This window comes from Scophthalmus maximus, chromosome 12 (assembly GCF_022379125.1).
Source record: "Scophthalmus maximus strain ysfricsl-2021 chromosome 12, ASM2237912v1, whole genome shotgun sequence".
NCBI lineage: Eukaryota > Metazoa > Chordata > Actinopteri > Pleuronectiformes > Scophthalmidae > Scophthalmus > Scophthalmus maximus.
In genome coordinates, this window is record NC_061526.1 from 4,432,936 (window position 1) to 4,450,370 (window position 17,435).

Genomic DNA, 17,435 nt, shown 5'->3' on the forward strand with positions numbered 1-17,435 from the left:
TCACTGCTAAAATTTTGAATTGGGTTTTTGGGCCATTTGGCAAGGCATTCCAAGGACTGAACATTTCAAATAACAGTTGCATATGTCAAAGAACTGCAACATATCAGTTGGAGACATGCCTTTTCAGTTTCTGTGCTCTAGTGTTAAAGGATTTCTAAAGTGCTTTTACATGAGCAATATGCAACAGTCATGATTTGAGACCTGCAAAATTTAAGGTCTGCAAAGTTTTAAAAAAAAAAGCCAAAAGTCTGTTAAAGGGAGCTTCTCCTCCAGACAGAACACATTGGTCGTCAGTATTCTGGCTGTTACTATGTGGCTAGTCTGGCACGCCCCGCAACATAGCAAAAAGAGCGAGAGAAGTTCCTACATGTGCTTAGAGCTGTCTGAGTCGCGACAACGGAAGTCCAAAATGCTTGCACGTCAAATGACTCAGTTCTTGGCACAATTTGAATACATTACCCAGTGACCAAACTGCCACTTTTGGTAGTTAATACATTTTTTTAAGTCAAATTATTTATTTCTTTGTATATTATCAGCACATCTGAATCACGTCACTGATTATTTAAACGTCTTACCCTTTAAGTGCAACACAGGCAGTCCATTGACTCCATTCTGTTGCTACTCTAATGCGCTGCTGCTCACTTCTGGGAACTATTGAGAGGCTCCATGATCCACCATTGCTGGAAAAAAGTCCACTCGGATGGCTCTGCATGTGCTGAAAGCAGAGACCCAGGGGGGCCTTAAAGAAACAGGAGCTAAAACCAAACATTTCAGACAGGCAGAAAAGGATCTGCAGAAATGGACATGAGGATACTGATGTTCACTGATTAGAGCATATTAACCTTTAATCAAAATTGAATTATTTACCCGAGTATGAGCATGTCTCCTTGTAATATGTAAAATATACATCAATTAGATGCACATGTCAGGAGGTGAAAGTATTACTTGTGCAGTAAAGGTAATATTGTACTTAGGGATAATGCACTAACCCTGGCGTTCAAAGTCACTGCCCTGATTGGGAGATGCTTCAATAACACGTCCAAAGCAGTAAATCGCATACACTTCGCCCAACAGATGACTTAAATTCACCGCACCAAACTGCCTGCCATTCTCATCAAGATCCATGTATTATTCCCAGGAAAATAAGTGAAAATGGGTTCTCTTGGCCCTTTCACAAAGTTGGGTAAAAGTGTGTTCGGTAGATTAATCCTACTGACCAACCAAACCAGAGCCGTTGAAAGAGTAGCTACAACTCCATTCACTCCAATGGACTTTTTTCTCCCAACAAGGGCGGATCATGGAACCTCTCAATAGCTCCCGGAAGAGAGTAGCAGCGGAATGGATCAATGGACCATTTGTGTTAAGGGTGAGACTTTTAAATAATCAGAGTGTATATTATCAGCACATCTGAATCAAATCAACTCGGCATTAAAGCATGTTTATGGATTTTGATTTGAGATTGTTAATGATTTAAAAAAAAAAACTACATAGGCATGTCGGTCTGCTATATTGTAAATCCATACATTTGACTACTAATTAGCAAAAATCCTGGTTCTGTCGCACTGCATAATGATTTCAATTGCGCGCCAAGAACTAATTATCTGAAGTCTACAATGAGTCACGTGACTTGCAAACATTTTGGACTTCCGTTTTCGCAACTCCGAATCAAACATGTCCAGAGGTAGGAATCCGTTAATGTAAAGACTCATGCAACATTAAGGATCATCGTAACATTTGTTTAATGTCTCCATACCAAAATCACTACATTTGTTTCAGACCGATTAGATTAACCCACAGCTGGGTTCCAATTGTAAAGCTAACCAGCATTTCATGCACTGTCCTATATAAACCTGCACTGGAGGGAGTTTATATAGCGCAACTCCTAAATGCTCCGTCCCAATTATGGAAGGCAGGTTTTTTTAATTTGTCAACCTTGACATTTGCATTCCTACACATGCCAAATAAAAGCATTTTATAAAGACAAATTTATTGGGAAAATTTAAAAAAAACATTTATTCAGGATTCAAATTGTGGAGTCACTTTAGCTTGTGATGATCCCCTGGCTCCTGTGAACAGAATTCAAGATTTAAACAAAGCCTTACAAATTCAGATTTAACAAAATTGAAACAAAAAACTAACAAACCTTTGATATTCTTTAAATAGTTGGATACTTTGATATGCTGAACATTGCCATGGTTACCAGGCTTTACTAAAACAGGTCTCATAACAGGAACTGGATATTGAAACATCGCAGTGAATTCCATGGGTCTGTGTAGATCTAGAGTACAGTATAATGGCCAAATAAATTGTCAGCAAATAGGTCAATGTTGAGATTTATGTAGACCAACCAGTGAGTCAACTACCTTCAGTCGAGTGTGCAGAATGTACAATGCGGCCGACGCCAACTGCATCAGACTCAAACCTGTACGCTGAGAAGAGACGATGGAGCCCTTCCAGAGGATATGTACACTGCATTTTAACCCTGTAGGACACAGTTCTGACATCATGAGTAGTTCAGCGACAGGTGAAAACTTAAAGAATTGGAGGTTGAAGGTTTATACCCATCAATCTCATTGCTGGAATCCATTGGATTTTTCCAACTACGCAACTTCTTGCTGAAGAATATCTCATTTTCATAGGTCACATTTTCCTTGCCGAGCTGGAATGAATGCATTTTAAATCAAGTTTAGGCATATTCTTGTTAATGTACACATTAGTATCCAGTACTACCTTGACCATGGATCCACAGCTGTTGAGTGGGAAGGAGAACAGAGCTCTGGTGTCATCTGCTTCTTTTGGTCCACAGTATTTGTCGTTGAGGTTGGTTCTAGCAGGCATACCTCCACTTGGGATGGCCAGGGACAAGTCAGCTACCACAGTCATCCTGCCATCAGTTGAACACACTGCAGAGAGATGTGTTTTAGCACGTGTCAACCACATGATAAGTCACCCACTTTCACAGTAAAATATAGGACGTTCTTACTAATTAACTCTGTAGAAGCGAATTGACAAGTCTTGATAGTTGATCTCTGGACCTCTGATGTTTCATGATCTCGAATAAGGATCTCAAATGTACCAAGGAATCCTTTCAGAGAAATGTCCTGCAAAACACAGCTTATTTGTAGCTTTCCATGTTCAAAACGACTGGCACTGCAGTATAAGTTCATGCTCAAGTCATTTTCCACATACTACCTTGTATTCATATCCATATGTGAAGAGGGGCACCTCAAGCAACAGACTGCGGCTATTGTTGCTTATGATGTAGCCGTGCTGGGCTGCCAGCTCTGGCGTCAGCAGGTCCGAACCGATACTAATGTACCACAGGTAATCAAAAGGCCGGTGGTCCAGTTTGAAGCGGATGCCAGACTCTGAACAGACTGCATCAAACTCTGGAGGCGCTGTTAGATACAGAATAATAATTACTCTGTACAATGCGCCAATTGGCTTGACCGAGTCTTAACAGAAGCTTTATGACTTACAGACATCCGTGAGTGCCATGACAGACGCGAGGTGGTAATAAGGCTCATTTTCAGACAGAACTGTCAGTGTGTAGTTGATGTCCAACATGTGCTTTATAGCGTGACCCTCTTTGGAGAACTACAAAACACAAAATACAATATTTGACAGAAGAAGAAGTTTTGATAAACCAGTCTAAGGTTTATAAGTATTGCTCACAGTATTGACCTTACCTGCTGTATGACAACAGGGTCATCGAAAGGCACCTTCAGAATGTAGCCATTGGTGTTGTTGGGATAAGCAACTTTTGCGAAGGTGTGGCCACTCGCATTTGTAAATGGAACTGCACATTTGTGTTCATTCAATTCACCACCTGAAAGCTCGACATCCTCAGGGACATTTCCCAGGTAGACTGTGAACGCGTGTTCCTCAGGAACGGTTCCTGAAATAACAAGCCAGTCAGATCATGTTTGAATCAATACAGGTGAACAGGGTCAATGTATACTTACTGTTCTCTGTAAAGACAGGGCGTTGCAGCAGAGGAGTTGCTAGTGTCCTGTGTAAGCGAAGTCTGGTGTCAACATGATCCCCATCCATTGAGATTTGCTCCAAATAGAGATGAAAGATGTAGTACTCGTAGAGGTCACCATTCACGACGCTCTGCAATAAAGTACATTTTTTAATTAACACTGCATGTCTGAATTAATACCATAACTGATTTTGCATGTCTACATCTAACCTTCCTATATGCTCCTTCAGCATTATAGGGGATGCTGATTTCGAGTGTGGAGTTGTGCTTCTCCACAATGTAGCCTCTCTCCTCTGCAACTGGCTCCTCCACAAGTTCACCATTGACACCAATGTTGATCTGTGTGTTGTGCAGACCAGACACCAGCGGGTGAAGCACCTCAGGAGTCTCCCACATCATGTATCCATGGTCATCATATGAACCTTCATCTGTTTACAAGAAGAGTAACGTTACAAGTACACATGTTGATAAATGAAAGACTGGCGGTGGGAAACCAAAGATTGTAATACTGACACATGGAGCAAGCAGCCACAAGGTCGACCATGAGGACAACCCAGCTTTGTCTGGAGAACAGCGTTGCATGGACCACCTCTACTGGAACACCATTCACCTGGAGAGAGAGTCAAGACCTGGTTTGGACGAAATGCTTTACAAGATGGAGTCAAGTTCTGTCCAAGATGACGCAAATTGGGTGTGTGAATGTTTTGTAATACTATGAACCAGATGACATGTACCTCAGTGCTAATTGAGTCCGGTTGACCATAGGGTGTACGAAATACAAGCCTTCCATCTGTCAGGTCAAACACATAGCCCTGCTTGTGAGCGTCAGAGAGGTCCATTGGGGTCAACTGTACCTCGGCTCTCTGAAACATCACCTGCCAGTCTGAGGTGGCTGTGGAATATTTCTGGGAAGCAGAAATGTTTTAACAGTTGCACTTGACCTAGATTCTGTTACTCAAGCTGTTCATAATGTGACATGAATCATTTTGTACAATATTCAACAGTACTCATGTTGAAACATACAGGCTTCAAAGCAGCATTCAAGTCTTCTCCCTTTCCGTCGGATGGACAGGTAACTGTACTCCTAACAGACACCTGAGCAGGGACCAAAATTAGCAAAGCACCCGAGTTTGATCCCAGAATTTCCCTTATACAAAATGAAACCAAGCTTACTTCCATGTAGTTGACCTCGCAGGTAACCTCTCTGGGAGACCAGGGGAGAGGGGGAGAACAGGTCTTGGCCGTGGTATAGGTGACCTCGTATCCGCCCTGTGCCAGAATCAGATTGAAGTTGAAGGCGAACACGTCGTCCTGAAAGACCCGGGAAGAAAGAAAAATGATGAAAGAAAGTATCTGATCTGCAGCCACCAAGGGCTGTGCTCTACTGCTGAAGATGTGCCACTAGTTTTTCTCTGGCAAGGTACAAAGGTTTTGTTTCATTTTTAAAATTGTGCCACTTGTACGTACCTTGTTTTCAGCGTGACAGCTGAAGTAAGAGGCCCGGAGCTCCACATGGCCCGCTAAAGGGAGAACACTGACCGTGTAGCCACACTCGGCTGCATACTGCTGAGTGATGGGGTACGCGCCTGTTCCATCTGGAGGAAGACATCACATTCGTTCGAGACTCAACACATCCCAGCACCATCAAAGAGACAAGTTTCATTTTCAGGCCTTACTGGGCAAGTTATGGATTTGACGCCATCTCCTTAAGCAGTGCAAAACTCACCTACAGCCTCAAAGCGAAAGGCCTCTCCAGTGAAAGAGAGATCAACGGCCATCATGAAGTTACGGTCGCGACACTCCGTGTGCAAAACTCCTGTGTGAACCAAAAAAAGTTGTGTCAAAGATGAGCAAAACATTATTGTGGGCCTACAAGCGAACACGTCAAAGTCATACCGGCGGGAATCTGATCACACTTTGCGGTTCGCCACACGGACAGGAGGAAGGCCAGCCTGAGAGCGATAAAAACCATGTTATGAAATAACAAGCAATACAGCTGCGTTAATGGTAACAAACTGCTTGTAAATCACATTCAAACAGCACCGTACCCGACGCAAAACCCAAAAGCCATAATCAGGGCTGTGTTGGCAGTGTCTGATGCTAGCCCAGCTGCTAGTAAACTACACCTGCTGAACAAAACAAGCTAAAGTCAACCCTCTCGCCCTGGCAACATGTGGTGCTGTCCCCGTCACCGGCTTTTATAAGTTCACCTCTTGACCTCATGAGGTCGCAAGGGGGCGTTAACTCCAACCTCACCAGCTGCGGGTGATTGGAGAATCACTGTGATTGCTAATGAGCCACACATGTGGCTGCATCTCCAGAGAGCCTCTGGTTGGTTGTTGAATAACGGCAGGACGTATCGAGCAATTTTTTAATATATTTTTTTAATCCATAACTTTATTAAGGACAGTTTGCACATACATATAACACAAATACACTAACAAACAACAAAATAAAGTAATAAATAATGAACAATTCATATTCCAGGGAATCAGCAAGGATTAATCAATAGGCTGTCCAATTCATATCATCAACTGCAGTTAGAAGAGTTCCAATATCCGACACGGGAGGTCACAAGTGTTGAATATATCTGTCTTCACAGCTTCACAGTTCTTTGGATATTTTACGGAGTCCAAATATTCATTGATTTCCTACTCAAACACAGGAAAAGAATGGGTTAGAGCCCCTGAACTCACATCCATGGATGTGATATTTAGCAAGCAGAAATAAAAGATTTATTATAAAATACTTTCCTTCCCTCTCTATCATAATGAGATTGGATGAACTCAAGAACATTTGACCAGAACTTCCCTGTATTGGAGCATTTCCAATGTATCCAGCAAGTTGTTCACTATATAAATGGTGTTGTTTCGCAGGCGTACTTTGCTAGCAGTTAGGGGGAGCTGAGTTTATTCACCCACAAAACCAGAGGCTCTCGAAATGATAGTCAACATTATCTTATTGGAGATCATATAAGTGAGTCATGACAATGAACCAGCATGTTCAATACACGGTATTGGAGCACGGAAATGGAATGCAGACATTATTAATGTTGCGATTTCCTTGTGCTTTGGCATTATTATAGCCGTTATTATAGTAATTTGAAAATTGTAGTAATGGTAGTAGTAGTAGTAGTAGAAAAGTTTTTAATGAAGACTTCAACAAAAAGACAATTAAAAGAATTCAAAAAGAAACAATAACTTTTTAATTTCTTGAGACCTTATCGTAAAAAAGAACTTAAGAAAAGAAAGGCAAAATCATTTGGAACAAAAGACCCAATTGAAAAAAAATATAATAATACTTTGGTTTATTTGATTTACAGGTCCAGAATGCAGAAACAAATGTGCAGAGCATGAGTGGCGGCGTGATGGAAAGATCCGTCCACGTGATCCACGCTGAAACTCAAAAAAGGAGACAGAGGTAAAACATCGTCAACTACTATTTGCAGATTTTTCAACTAATCTCCAATACAAGAATAAATGTCGCCAGTTTCAGTCCAAAGCACAGTTTTAACGATTTTAAAACAGTTTTACATCACCCCTACTACCTTGATGGACTTTTTGCTTTTCCTACAAATTCACCCTCCATTTATTTGACCTGAGTGGGGAAGATGTTTTTTTTGAATATTACAAATGTTTATAGATAACTATCACAAATCATAAGCAGATCAAACTTATTTTAGTGCTATTAAGTCACCGTTTACATATGTACCTGTGGTTGCAGCTTCCCTGCGGGTTGGTTTGACTGGCCTCACGGGTGAAAGGTCCAGAGAGGAGTACACAGGATATTGAATAGCAAGTGCCCTACTACCGTTTGCAGGGTATCGACACTGGATTGTCAGCCTAAAATGGACAAGATGTGCATTAACACAAATTTGACTTTTTCAACCACAGATGGATTTCAGTGTACTTTCCCCACCTGTATGGAGAATCTCTGTGTATAACAGGATCATCCAAAGGCAGAAAATCTTGATTGTAGCTAATCTGGTTTTCATAAACCAGGAGATTTCCCTCAGTCTAAAGAAACGTGGAGGTCAGAACAGAGGCCAGAAAGTATATCCTCCGTGTGGATTATGAATAATCAAGGTCCCTCACAGTGACGATTGTCCCACAGGAGTCCAGGCTGAAGCTGAACAGAGCTCTGGCACTGTCCATCTCCATGGGAACGCAGCTGGGGTCCAGTAGAGTGGTTCGGTTGGGGTGAGTAGGGGGGATGGTGTGGGTGGTGTCCACCACTGCCACCATTCTTCCTTCTGGCAAACATACTGTCAGAGGCAAACAGAGCAAGAGTGATGCTGTGAACAACTGAAACATTAACTTGGTGGTAAATGATTAATAATATATAATATAATCTAATCATTTGAGGTTTTAAGCTTCAGTAAGAGCTTCCACTGTGTACCTAATAATTCTCTAACAGGAAAGGTGCATTTGTGGAAAAGACTGTCCTGTACTTTCAGAGACTTTGCATCCACGATGAACGCGTTCACTCCAGCAACAAGACCCCACAATGTCAACTCCTGCATGGGGGAAAAGGAGCAAACATGTTCATAATAAAGGATGTAGGTAGTGAGTAGGCGCCTTGCAAAGGAACAAAGAACCGACATTGCAGCTCTTTTCTGTCACCACTGATGGGAATGTAAAGAAACTTTTAAGAAACCCGGCTCACAGAGAGCCTCTAATTCTTTATTCACTCAGAGTTAATTTACTGAATTTGACACACAAATGGTATCCTTTTGTCAGAATTAATTACATTGACATTATAGTGGTGTGAGCTATTTAAAAAAAAACAACCTCATGCAGTAAAAAAAATATGCTAACAGTAATAAATCGCAAAAAAATAAGTTAAATTTCAAAATGGCCCTGAGAATGAAGACAAAAAATAACCTTTAAGGAATTAGGATCAAGAAAAAAAAAAAAAGGGAAGACTGCTACCTCATAATTCATCCCAGGGCTGTAGAGAGGGATCTCCACAATTAAGTAGTCATCCTGTGCCTCCACCACGAACCCACCCATCTCCACCAGGTCCCAGTCCAGCTTGCGGGCGCCAAGGAAGAGCTCCCACTGAAGCTCGACCTGGGCCCCATGGTGCAGCAGCACCAGCAGGCTACTCTCAGTGCACTTCCCCTCCAGTTTGGGGGAACTTGGAGCTGCACCGGGACAGTGCAGAATCATGTAGGTTGTCATGAGGCTTTTACATTAATCAACCCGTGTTTTTCTGCTGCTTGACCACCAATTTTTTCCCCAGTTCATCCTTAAATCCAAGTAAATGCTTAACAATGACAACGACAATGGGATGAACACATGCATGTAGACAAATAAGCAAAGACAACCTGAAAACATAATGCCTCCAGGTACAGCTGTTGCCAATGCGGAGCCATAAAAAGAAAAAAAAACAATGGTATGGTTTGCATTACCAAAACGGCCGGCAGTGTTGACACGTATACACTCATATTATTGGCCTGAAACATACACAACGACAAAAATACCTCACCTGTGTACTCAACACTATGCTCTATGGTGGCTTGATGGTAAAACACTTCTCTATTGGGCGAGATGTTAAGCGTAAAGAGGAAAGTGAAGCTGTACTTCTTATACCCAGCACCTATATACTGGGATTAGACAAGCAGGTTGTTAGAAATATCTTTTTTTACTTCTTCACACGATGAAGCCGTTTAATGTTTCTCACCTCAGGGATTATTTTTCGGTGCGACAACGGGAAACTGAGCCGGAAGGAGTAGGTCCCGTTCACGTGGGCGATCCTGGACACCGCGAGGTCTGCGTCACTCTGTGTTTGGCGGCTTTGGGTCCAGGTTAAAAGGTCACCGCCGCTGTCTATTGTCACCTTCCGCAGGGACACATCGGATGCAAACGGGCCAAAGGTCACGGAGAAAAATCCCTCGGATGGGGCTGTGTCTACGGTGGGACAGAGACGGGTGCGTAACGGCGGCATCTTCAACACACAATATTCTGTGAAATGACAGATCTGCGCCGTTTGTATTTTGAATGCTTCTGTTCTTTTTATCAACTGAATTTCCATAAATACGCTTTACTGGTTTAAGAAAGCCTTACTCCTGATCAAGTTAAGGGTTTGAGGGATGAGAGGCGTCTTAAGGAGCCTGAAGGAGCGGAGCTGTGAGAGAGGCCAGCGCTCGTCTTCCCACTGACTCATGACGAACAGATCCACGGACATGGACTGGCTGTACTGTCCCCTGATCACACCACTCTGGGGAAGAAAAAAATCACAGCAGTCATTACTGAACAAATAAACCCCTATCAGAACATTTTGTACAGTAAATTACTCTTATTATTGTCTATATATTTTATTGTCAACAAATGCACTAATGTATAAAAATGTACTTATATCACTTTTGTTATTTATGACTTTGTGACATCGGATCTAGAAAGGTACTATTAAAAATTACTTTTACGCTACTTTGAGTTCAAGTTACTGGCATTGATCCATATACAAGTGAGCATAAATTATAATTTTTTTTCCAGTGGACAGACAAATACCCTGCATCCGTGCTCACAACCCCAGACAAATGCAATGTGTTACTTGTTATGTATGTAATACCTTTATGTGTCCACCAGGGGCTCCTATAGGAATCCTGACCTCCACCCTCCCCTCCTGCAGGCCGATCGTGTATCGTCTCTCTTTGGTTTCAGATTCACTCAGAGCTTGGCCGTTAACTCCGATCCTTACGCCTCTGTCCCTGACCTGCCCTTGAACTAGAGGGGAGGGAGTAACGGGGACAGTCCACAGCAGTTGCGGCCCATCTGTTGCAGCCTCATCTGGGGGGACGAGAAAAGAGGGAGAGGAAAGAGAAATTTCACACCCTTCCCTCTGGTATTTTACCAAATAGCCATATACGATTAAACTTTACGAACTCAGGGCACAGGCAACAATGGTGTCAATGGCTACGGTGTTCCTCTGGAGTCCGTAAAGGATAGTTGCACTGACAATCTCCAAATCCACTCCATCCTCCTGGGGGGAAAAAACTGAAACACTGACACACAGCATCCAGAAAAAAAAAAACAATGCACTAACGCTGAAGGCAAGAATTTCAAGTGACTGAATGATTCTGGTCTAATGCAGAGTAAACAATATTACCTTCATGGTGTATGAGAGAGGAGAGGCATAGGGGCAGCGGAGGGTGAGATGTGAGCCACGCACGGAGATGTGGTAGCTCAGAGCCGCAGCGTCCACCAGGGATAACACCGCGGCTTCCTCTGGCCGCTGGTCAGCTCTGTGGAACACCACAGCCATTTCTGCCTGAGGAGCTCCCTGCTCAGCAACAAGAGGCATCTCATCGACATAGCTCGCATTATTTGAAAAGTTAGGCAAGTAGAAACTCTCTCTCTTTTTTTTTTTTCATTTTAAGAATTCCGCATCATGAGTGAGACAAAAAATGGCGATGAAACAAAATGAATGTCTGGGCGTGTGCCAGCACTTACCTCCTTGTCATTTTTGGACTTCACAGTCAGGACAGGCAGATGGATGGACACCTAGAGAGGAAATCAAACATTCATGCGTTTTTACAACATTACACAACCCCCAGCATGTATTGGACAAGTTAACTTTCAAAAGCATGCTGTACAACTTTTCTCCAGAGAGCTACACTTTTTCTGAGTCAGACTGCAGTTGACCATAACACATCCATCCTTTCTGAAAAAAATTAATAAAAACAAATCTGTCAAAAAGTCAAGTTCCTCATTTCACCCACTCAGGTTTTAATTTTGATGGACTTTCATCAAAGCTCACACTAGTCCGAACTTCGCTGTGCCTCCCAAAGTTAGAAAAAGGTCAAATTTAACCCCCAATGAGTAAGAGAGCACATGTAATGACATGAATATGTGGGTTAGTAATTCACCTCCATGTAGTTTTCTTCACAGACGATCTCTCTGGTGCTCCACTGCCCCGGCAAAGAGCAGTAGAGCTGGAAGGGGAACAGCGCCAGAACCCTCCCATCCGCCCGGAGGTTCACAAACCAGGCGCGCAGGCGGTAGTCTGCGCCCGTCTGCAGAGAAGAGACACAGAGCTTCAGATGGAGTGCAACATTTATGCAACGTATCAACGCACCAAAATGTCCGCCCAACGTACCTGGGTGTGGACATGACAGGCCAGGAAGGAGGCACGAAACACCAGGTCTCCAACCTCATTGATCAGGACGGTGTAACCGCAGAGCGCAGCCTCCCGATCAGAGAGGACGTGGTGTCCGTACTGGTCTGTTGATAACAGAAGTTTACAGTTAGACGATCACCAGGAGGCACAACTTGCCCGGCAGATAAGAAACCAACAATTTTTTAATCTCACAAAAAATATCAACAACTCCTCTGCTAAATGACGCACACCTTCAAAGTCAAAACGGATCCTTGAGCTGAGGGAGACGGACTTGACCGACAGCCAGAAATGACGCTCCAGGCATTTGGTCTGAAAAGATCCTGGAAAATATTATTAAATGACATTCTTAATCTCAACTAATTCCAAAACAAATTTGTTTATGTGAACACACTCATGCAGTCCAGTAAAAAAATAGATACAGAAGGGTCAGATCAAAGACTACTGTTAACCAGCTTCTTTCCCACGGGATTCAGACTTTGAACTGCACACAAGAGACTGTTCCTCTAAAAATATTACATTAAAACTACTTCTTTTATTCTATTTAAGTGTAGTCTTAGTTTATTTATTAGTTCTCTTATTTATTAGCTTAGTCTTCTGTCTTGAACTGAACTACTGATTGATGGATGTTTTTCAAAACATAATTGCATTTTTTATGTGGAGCATAAAAATGACAAATAAAGGAATCTTGAATTTTGAAAAAATGCATGATTAAAACACTCAAAACTCAACAACTTTTGTCTTCTGCAATGTGCTTACTGCTTTGAATATAAATTTAATTCGATTTTTTTTATATCATGCAAACATACATGGCCCTATCATGAGGCATATTTGACATCGTAAAAAAAAAATATATATTTAATATCTTAACACTAAGTTTAGAGATATGTCCAGTCCCTTTACAGTACATGCATATGTTAAGAAGCCAATCTCATGAGGAATCTTGAACTTTATTAATGTTGGTCTCGTGCATCGTTTTTACATTTACTGAATCCACCAAAACAATGTAACGTTCAGCGCAGAATTTGCTATAATATCATTTCATTGTCTTTTATGACACGAGGATGCTCCGATATTTGCCGTGAGAGATCAGCTTTGATATTGCCACCGTATAAAGGTCTGTATAATAAGTAATATGCACAGAGCCGTGGAGGCCCCTCAGTCGGTCCCGTGTAATGTGATGACACGTTGTCTTCCGGTTACCTGTCGCCTCCGGGCCGGTGACGCGCAGAGGAGGCAAGAGGAGGAGGAGCAGCAGCAGCGACACACTGAAATGAACACACATCAGTTGTCGTCGAGTCAATTGGGAAAAAGCGTGGGCCGTTATTTTCATCTCCGAAGGGGCAAGCTTTAGTCGACTTGGCCGCTGTGAACGCTTCCGGTCGCGTTGACCTTCGCGGCAAACGACGCCATTTTGAAACGCTCACCTGTTGATTGAGAGGCGAATTTTGGCGGAAAAAAGCTCTCAATCTCCCTCCTCTGTAAAACACAGGCTGTGCGAATGCCGCCAAGAATAATCACATGTGTGTTTTCCACTTCATTTATTTATCTGCTACATTTGCACAAACCTGCCTGAACTAACGCAGGCGAGGCGCCGAATCCAGAATGTGGCCTTACAGTGACCCCTGGTGGTGTGAGTGTGTTCCGTCTCTGATGTAAATATACAGCACACAGTACTGCCCTGTACACATTGTATGTTTGGCTACACTTCATATACATGTTCCATTCAGGTACACATGAAGGCTAATAAAACCTTTCACGCCTGTTTAATACTAGTTTCCTGTACCGTGTCTGTTTGAAATCAATGAGGCGGCTTTGTGTGCAGATGATGTGATTTGTCTGCAATGGCAACTTGAAGTTAGTACATTTTCCCAGGAACTATAATAGTGCTAGATAGATAAAAAGCAATAATCCGTTACAAATCAGTAATCCGATCTCACTCTCACTTTTATATTTAGATATTGTACATACAGTCTCCTTAACTCCCCTCCAGGAATCACGGCTTGCTATCTTGTGCAGCCACAGCGTCATCTGATTCTGTGTGAAATAATATTACAAAAATTCACTATATTACAAGAGAAATATACAGAAATACAAAGGAAATCACTGTCATTTTATGAGTGAAAATCACAAGAATGGTGCTAAACACGATAAAAACAAGAAAATCTGTGAGTAGAATTGGCAAAGAGGAGCCTAGATAATCCCTCCTCGTCATTCCCCAGTTGATCTGTCACCTCTATGCGGTGAATTTTTTGCAAAGATGTGAAATGCAAATTGAAGTCTAGTTTTGGTTGTTTGGTCTTGTTAAATTCAAAATTGACAGATTCCCTTTCAAAACAATAAAAATTTGTAAACCCCTTACAAACTCTATCTTCTCTAAATGTGTGGAATTAACCAAGTTGACCAATACTGTTTCTAATGTTTTTTAGTTCTAACAATTTTCTGCACTTATATCTACACTTAAAATAATTCATTATTTCTGTTGTGACAAAGGGAACAAAATAGAGATTCTTAGCCGTGGTGGCTCCAGCATCAAGCTGATTTACATCATTCAAGGAAGAAAGACAGTAAATATGACAGGGCAGCGACATTTGCATTTATGTAAGCGTGTGTTTGTTCAAATATTTGACTCACCATCTTCAAATATAGAATGAAACGGCAGCACGAAGGATCCTATGAAGTGACGTGTTAAAGAGCAGGAGGAATTGCTGCCTGACTAACCATAGGTGGAGATTTTTAATTATGCCTGACAAACTGTTGGCACTGTTTTAGATCATGCAGCGGCACGTATGTAGGACCCCCCCCATCCAGGGCAGCACAGCTGGACGCCTGCAGTCACGACATCCTCCGCTTCTTCGCTCCACGACGAAGGTGTTACGCTCAAAGACAAGTCGTGTCATGATTAAGGAAGGAGTAATTGGGCTGATCAGTGAGCGTCCCGTGGAGAGGAAAAGGGAAGACTCAGCCTCAGAAAAGGTCAGTATCTATTTAAAGGCTAAAGTGAAAAACGATAGTGATTAACGTCATTTCAATTCCTCAGGAAGTGGAACAAGATATTGATTTAATGACGTCCTCCTGTAAACGTGCAACATTTCAAATAGAAGGAGATAATTTTCCTAATGAGGATTAAAAAAAAAAGAGTTTGTGTGGAGAAAAGTATGTGCTACTGTGTGGCAATGACGGTGCTTTCACACTGGTAAGAGTCATAGATCAATGGCATATCAGTGAAATTCAAAATGATGTTGAGTCGTGAGTTCGCTGTCAAGAATGAACTAGATTATTTTTGTACCTTTTGTGGGGCCAAAGTTTGACTTTTTTCCCCACAATGCTCGAGAGGTGCAAAGAAATATGGTTGTCAAGTTCTTGGTAGGGGAGCATGATTTTCTTTTCTTTTCTGTTTGCTAACTTAAGAAGCAGAAAAAAAATGAATGTCAAAAAAACTGCCAGATACAAACACCTGAAATAAATAGCATATGTATTTATTTTTCTCCTTGACCTCACTGAACTCGCTTCTTTCGAACTCAATACCTCACATTATTACTACTATTATTATTATTATTATTATTTTATTTTCATCCTCAGCTGCAACCGATGCGGACCCACGTGACATCACTTGAGGCCGTTTGTCCGACTTTGCTCCCTCTGGAGTTTATAAGACTTGAAAAAAACAAACATTTGCAATAGCACACCCCCCAAAACTTCGAAAACAGGTCGTGTAAAATGGACTCTTCTCAAAGGTCACGACTCCTCGGGACGAAATTCACGGCCCAAGCAACGAGCTAGGTGGCCTTCGCGGTGCCTGGGACCCCTCTGCTCTTTTGACGTCATGTTTTAGGAGGTTAAAACGTGAATTCTGTGAATCAAAGGAAATAATACATGATAGGAAGGCTGATCTATTTTTTTTTTTTTGTTCGCAGTTTGATATTTGGATGATGAATCTCCTTGTTTATTTTCCCCTTGGCTCAAAGTGACAGCGTGCGGGGTGGTGCAGAGAGCTGGACTGGTTAGCACCGTCCAGGCCGCCTCATTAACATTTGAGTCACATTGTGTCAATGACAACTCTGCACACAATGCAGGAGGTCGTGCTGTGCAGGACGCCCACAAAGCTAATCGTGGCTGACAGAAGTTCTCAAACCGCAGCGTTTTTCGGGGTTACTTTATCGTTGTGTTTTACGTTTTTAAAGTTATTGCAACGCGAGCACAGATGAACCCAAAAGTCGGGTCTTGGGAGATTTTTGTTGGGTGCGAAACGCGGGAGCTGTTTCGTCCCACGCCGTCGAGGCTAGTGGTGACCTTATCCCATCCAATGACGCTTTCTGTTCACACGCCTCTTCCGTTTCCCTAAACAACCCAGCTTCTTCTTCTCCTCCCCCTCCACCAATCACATCCTCCGCTCGGCTGGAGAATGAGGAGGATTTGAGGCTGAAGAGACCCTATTTATCGGCTCGACAAGTTTCCCGCTCACACAGTGGCGGCGTTCAACCCTTGCACCACCTTCTCTCTCCGATTGCATAGAGGTCATAGTTTGGTCTTGGATTCTTTTTGTCCTCGTGTCCCAAGGTTTGAGATGCGTCGCTCTCAGGTGCAGGTTCTTCTGGTGGCTTTGCTTTCCTGTGTGCTGCTGGTGCAGGTCCACGGCGCTCCACACAGGGACGAGCAGACAGGAACACCAGGAGAGGAACTCACAAACAACAAGGTAATCCACCGATATATTTCATGTCACTGAGTTGAAGGAATATCTTTAGGATCTGGTGTCCTGAGCTCGTCCGGTGATTCTGAGATTCGCCCTAATGTCTTTAAACCTGAAAGCTGCGAAACTATGTTTTGTTGTTGGTTTGTTTCCTTTCCTGTCCACTTCAGGATCTCTCTCCCCTGCTGCTGTGGAAGTTTGTGTCTGAGCTGATGGCAGCGAGAGCGGACCAGGTGACGCCCGAGCTCGAGGAGGAGGAAGAGGTGGGAGGCAGCGTGGAGGTGATGCGGCGACACCTGCCCCTCTCCCAAAGAGAGCGCAAGGCGGGCTGCCGCAACTTCTTCTGGAAGACGTTCACCTCGTGTTAACGCAAGGCATCGAGAGCTGGCCCGCGCCGGGAGTAGATTTCATTTCATTTAAACTGTGCGCTTATTATTTAATCCACGTCTGCTCACTTCGTCGTGAACCACTGCAAGGTGCCAAATATGCAGGTGTTCGGGTAAATGTAAACAGTGATAAGGATGTGCTTTTTTAACATTGGCAGGAATGTACGCAGTGTCGAGAATAAAAAAATTCTGATTTAAAGAGAAACCTTTGTCAGGCTACACCATGCTAAGTGTTTTTTTTTTAAAAAGTGACAAA

General features: G+C 42.7%; 2 protein-coding genes across 4 annotated transcripts; one reads left to right on the forward strand and one right to left on the reverse strand.

The window, feature by feature from the left end:
* Positions 1 to 1,990: 1,990 nt before the first annotated feature.
* Positions 1,991 to 13,805, reverse strand: LOC118318071. 3 transcript variants are annotated; one of them, XM_035647386.2, is made up of 35 exons: positions 13,307 to 13,805; positions 12,337 to 12,426; positions 12,086 to 12,210; positions 11,856 to 12,002; positions 11,440 to 11,490; positions 11,096 to 11,269; positions 10,873 to 10,969; positions 10,559 to 10,776; positions 10,054 to 10,207; positions 9,671 to 9,951; positions 9,476 to 9,593; positions 8,917 to 9,131; positions 8,384 to 8,501; positions 8,080 to 8,249; positions 7,904 to 8,001; positions 7,697 to 7,827; positions 7,287 to 7,380; positions 5,882 to 5,937; positions 5,712 to 5,801; positions 5,453 to 5,580; positions 5,159 to 5,296; positions 5,009 to 5,080; positions 4,720 to 4,890; positions 4,499 to 4,595; positions 4,196 to 4,413; positions 3,966 to 4,116; positions 3,690 to 3,898; positions 3,480 to 3,597; positions 3,193 to 3,398; positions 2,984 to 3,101; positions 2,731 to 2,903; positions 2,562 to 2,659; positions 2,364 to 2,482; positions 2,144 to 2,278; positions 1,991 to 2,066 (listed from the first exon to the last, which is right to left on the reverse strand). In XM_035647386.2, the coding sequence occupies exons 1-35, from the start codon at positions 13,434 to 13,436 to the stop codon at positions 2,017 to 2,019; spliced, it is 4,758 nt and encodes a 1,585-aa protein (XP_035503279.2). In that variant the 5' UTR covers positions 13,437 to 13,805; the 3' UTR covers positions 1,991 to 2,016. The 3 variants fall into 3 exon arrangements, with proteins under 3 accessions (XP_035503279.2, XP_035503288.2, XP_035503298.2); XM_035647395.2 differs by having other exon boundaries at positions 9,671 to 9,897; positions 13,307 to 13,802; XM_035647405.2 differs by lacking the exons at positions 12,086 to 12,210; positions 12,337 to 12,426; positions 13,307 to 13,805 and having other exon boundaries at positions 11,096 to 11,231; positions 11,856 to 11,942.
* Positions 13,806 to 14,840: 1,035 nt separating this feature from the next.
* Positions 14,841 to 17,342, forward strand: sst5 (somatostatin 5). The gene is made up of 3 exons (XM_035647521.2): positions 14,841 to 15,079; positions 16,664 to 16,799; positions 16,964 to 17,342. The coding sequence occupies exons 2-3, from the start codon at positions 16,671 to 16,673 to the stop codon at positions 17,159 to 17,161; spliced, it is 327 nt and encodes a 108-aa protein (XP_035503414.2). The 5' UTR covers positions 14,841 to 15,079; positions 16,664 to 16,670; the 3' UTR covers positions 17,162 to 17,342.
* Positions 17,343 to 17,435: the final 93 nt, after the last annotated feature.

Excerpts from the sequence above, each read along its gene's own strand:
- sst5 (XM_035647521.2), top strand. The coding sequence starts at position 16,671 with ATGCGTCGCTCTCAGGTGCAGGTTCTTCTGGTGGCTTTGCTTTCCTGT. Across the intron at positions 16,800-16,963 it reads AGGAACTCACAAACAACAAG|GATCTCTCTCCCCTGCTGCT; the intron begins GTAATCCACCGA and ends TGTCCACTTCAG.
- LOC118318071 (XM_035647386.2), bottom strand. The coding sequence starts at position 13,436 with ATGAAAATAACGGCCCACGCTTTTTCCCAATTGACTCGACGACAACTG. Across the intron at positions 11,491-11,855 it reads GTGAAGAAAACTACATGGAG|GTGTCCATCCATCTGCCTGT; the intron begins GTGAATTACTAA and ends TTTCCTCTCTAG. Across the intron at positions 7,828-7,903 it reads CACAGAGATTCTCCATACAG|GCTGACAATCCAGTGTCGAT; the intron begins GTGGGGAAAGTA and ends TGTCCATTTTAG.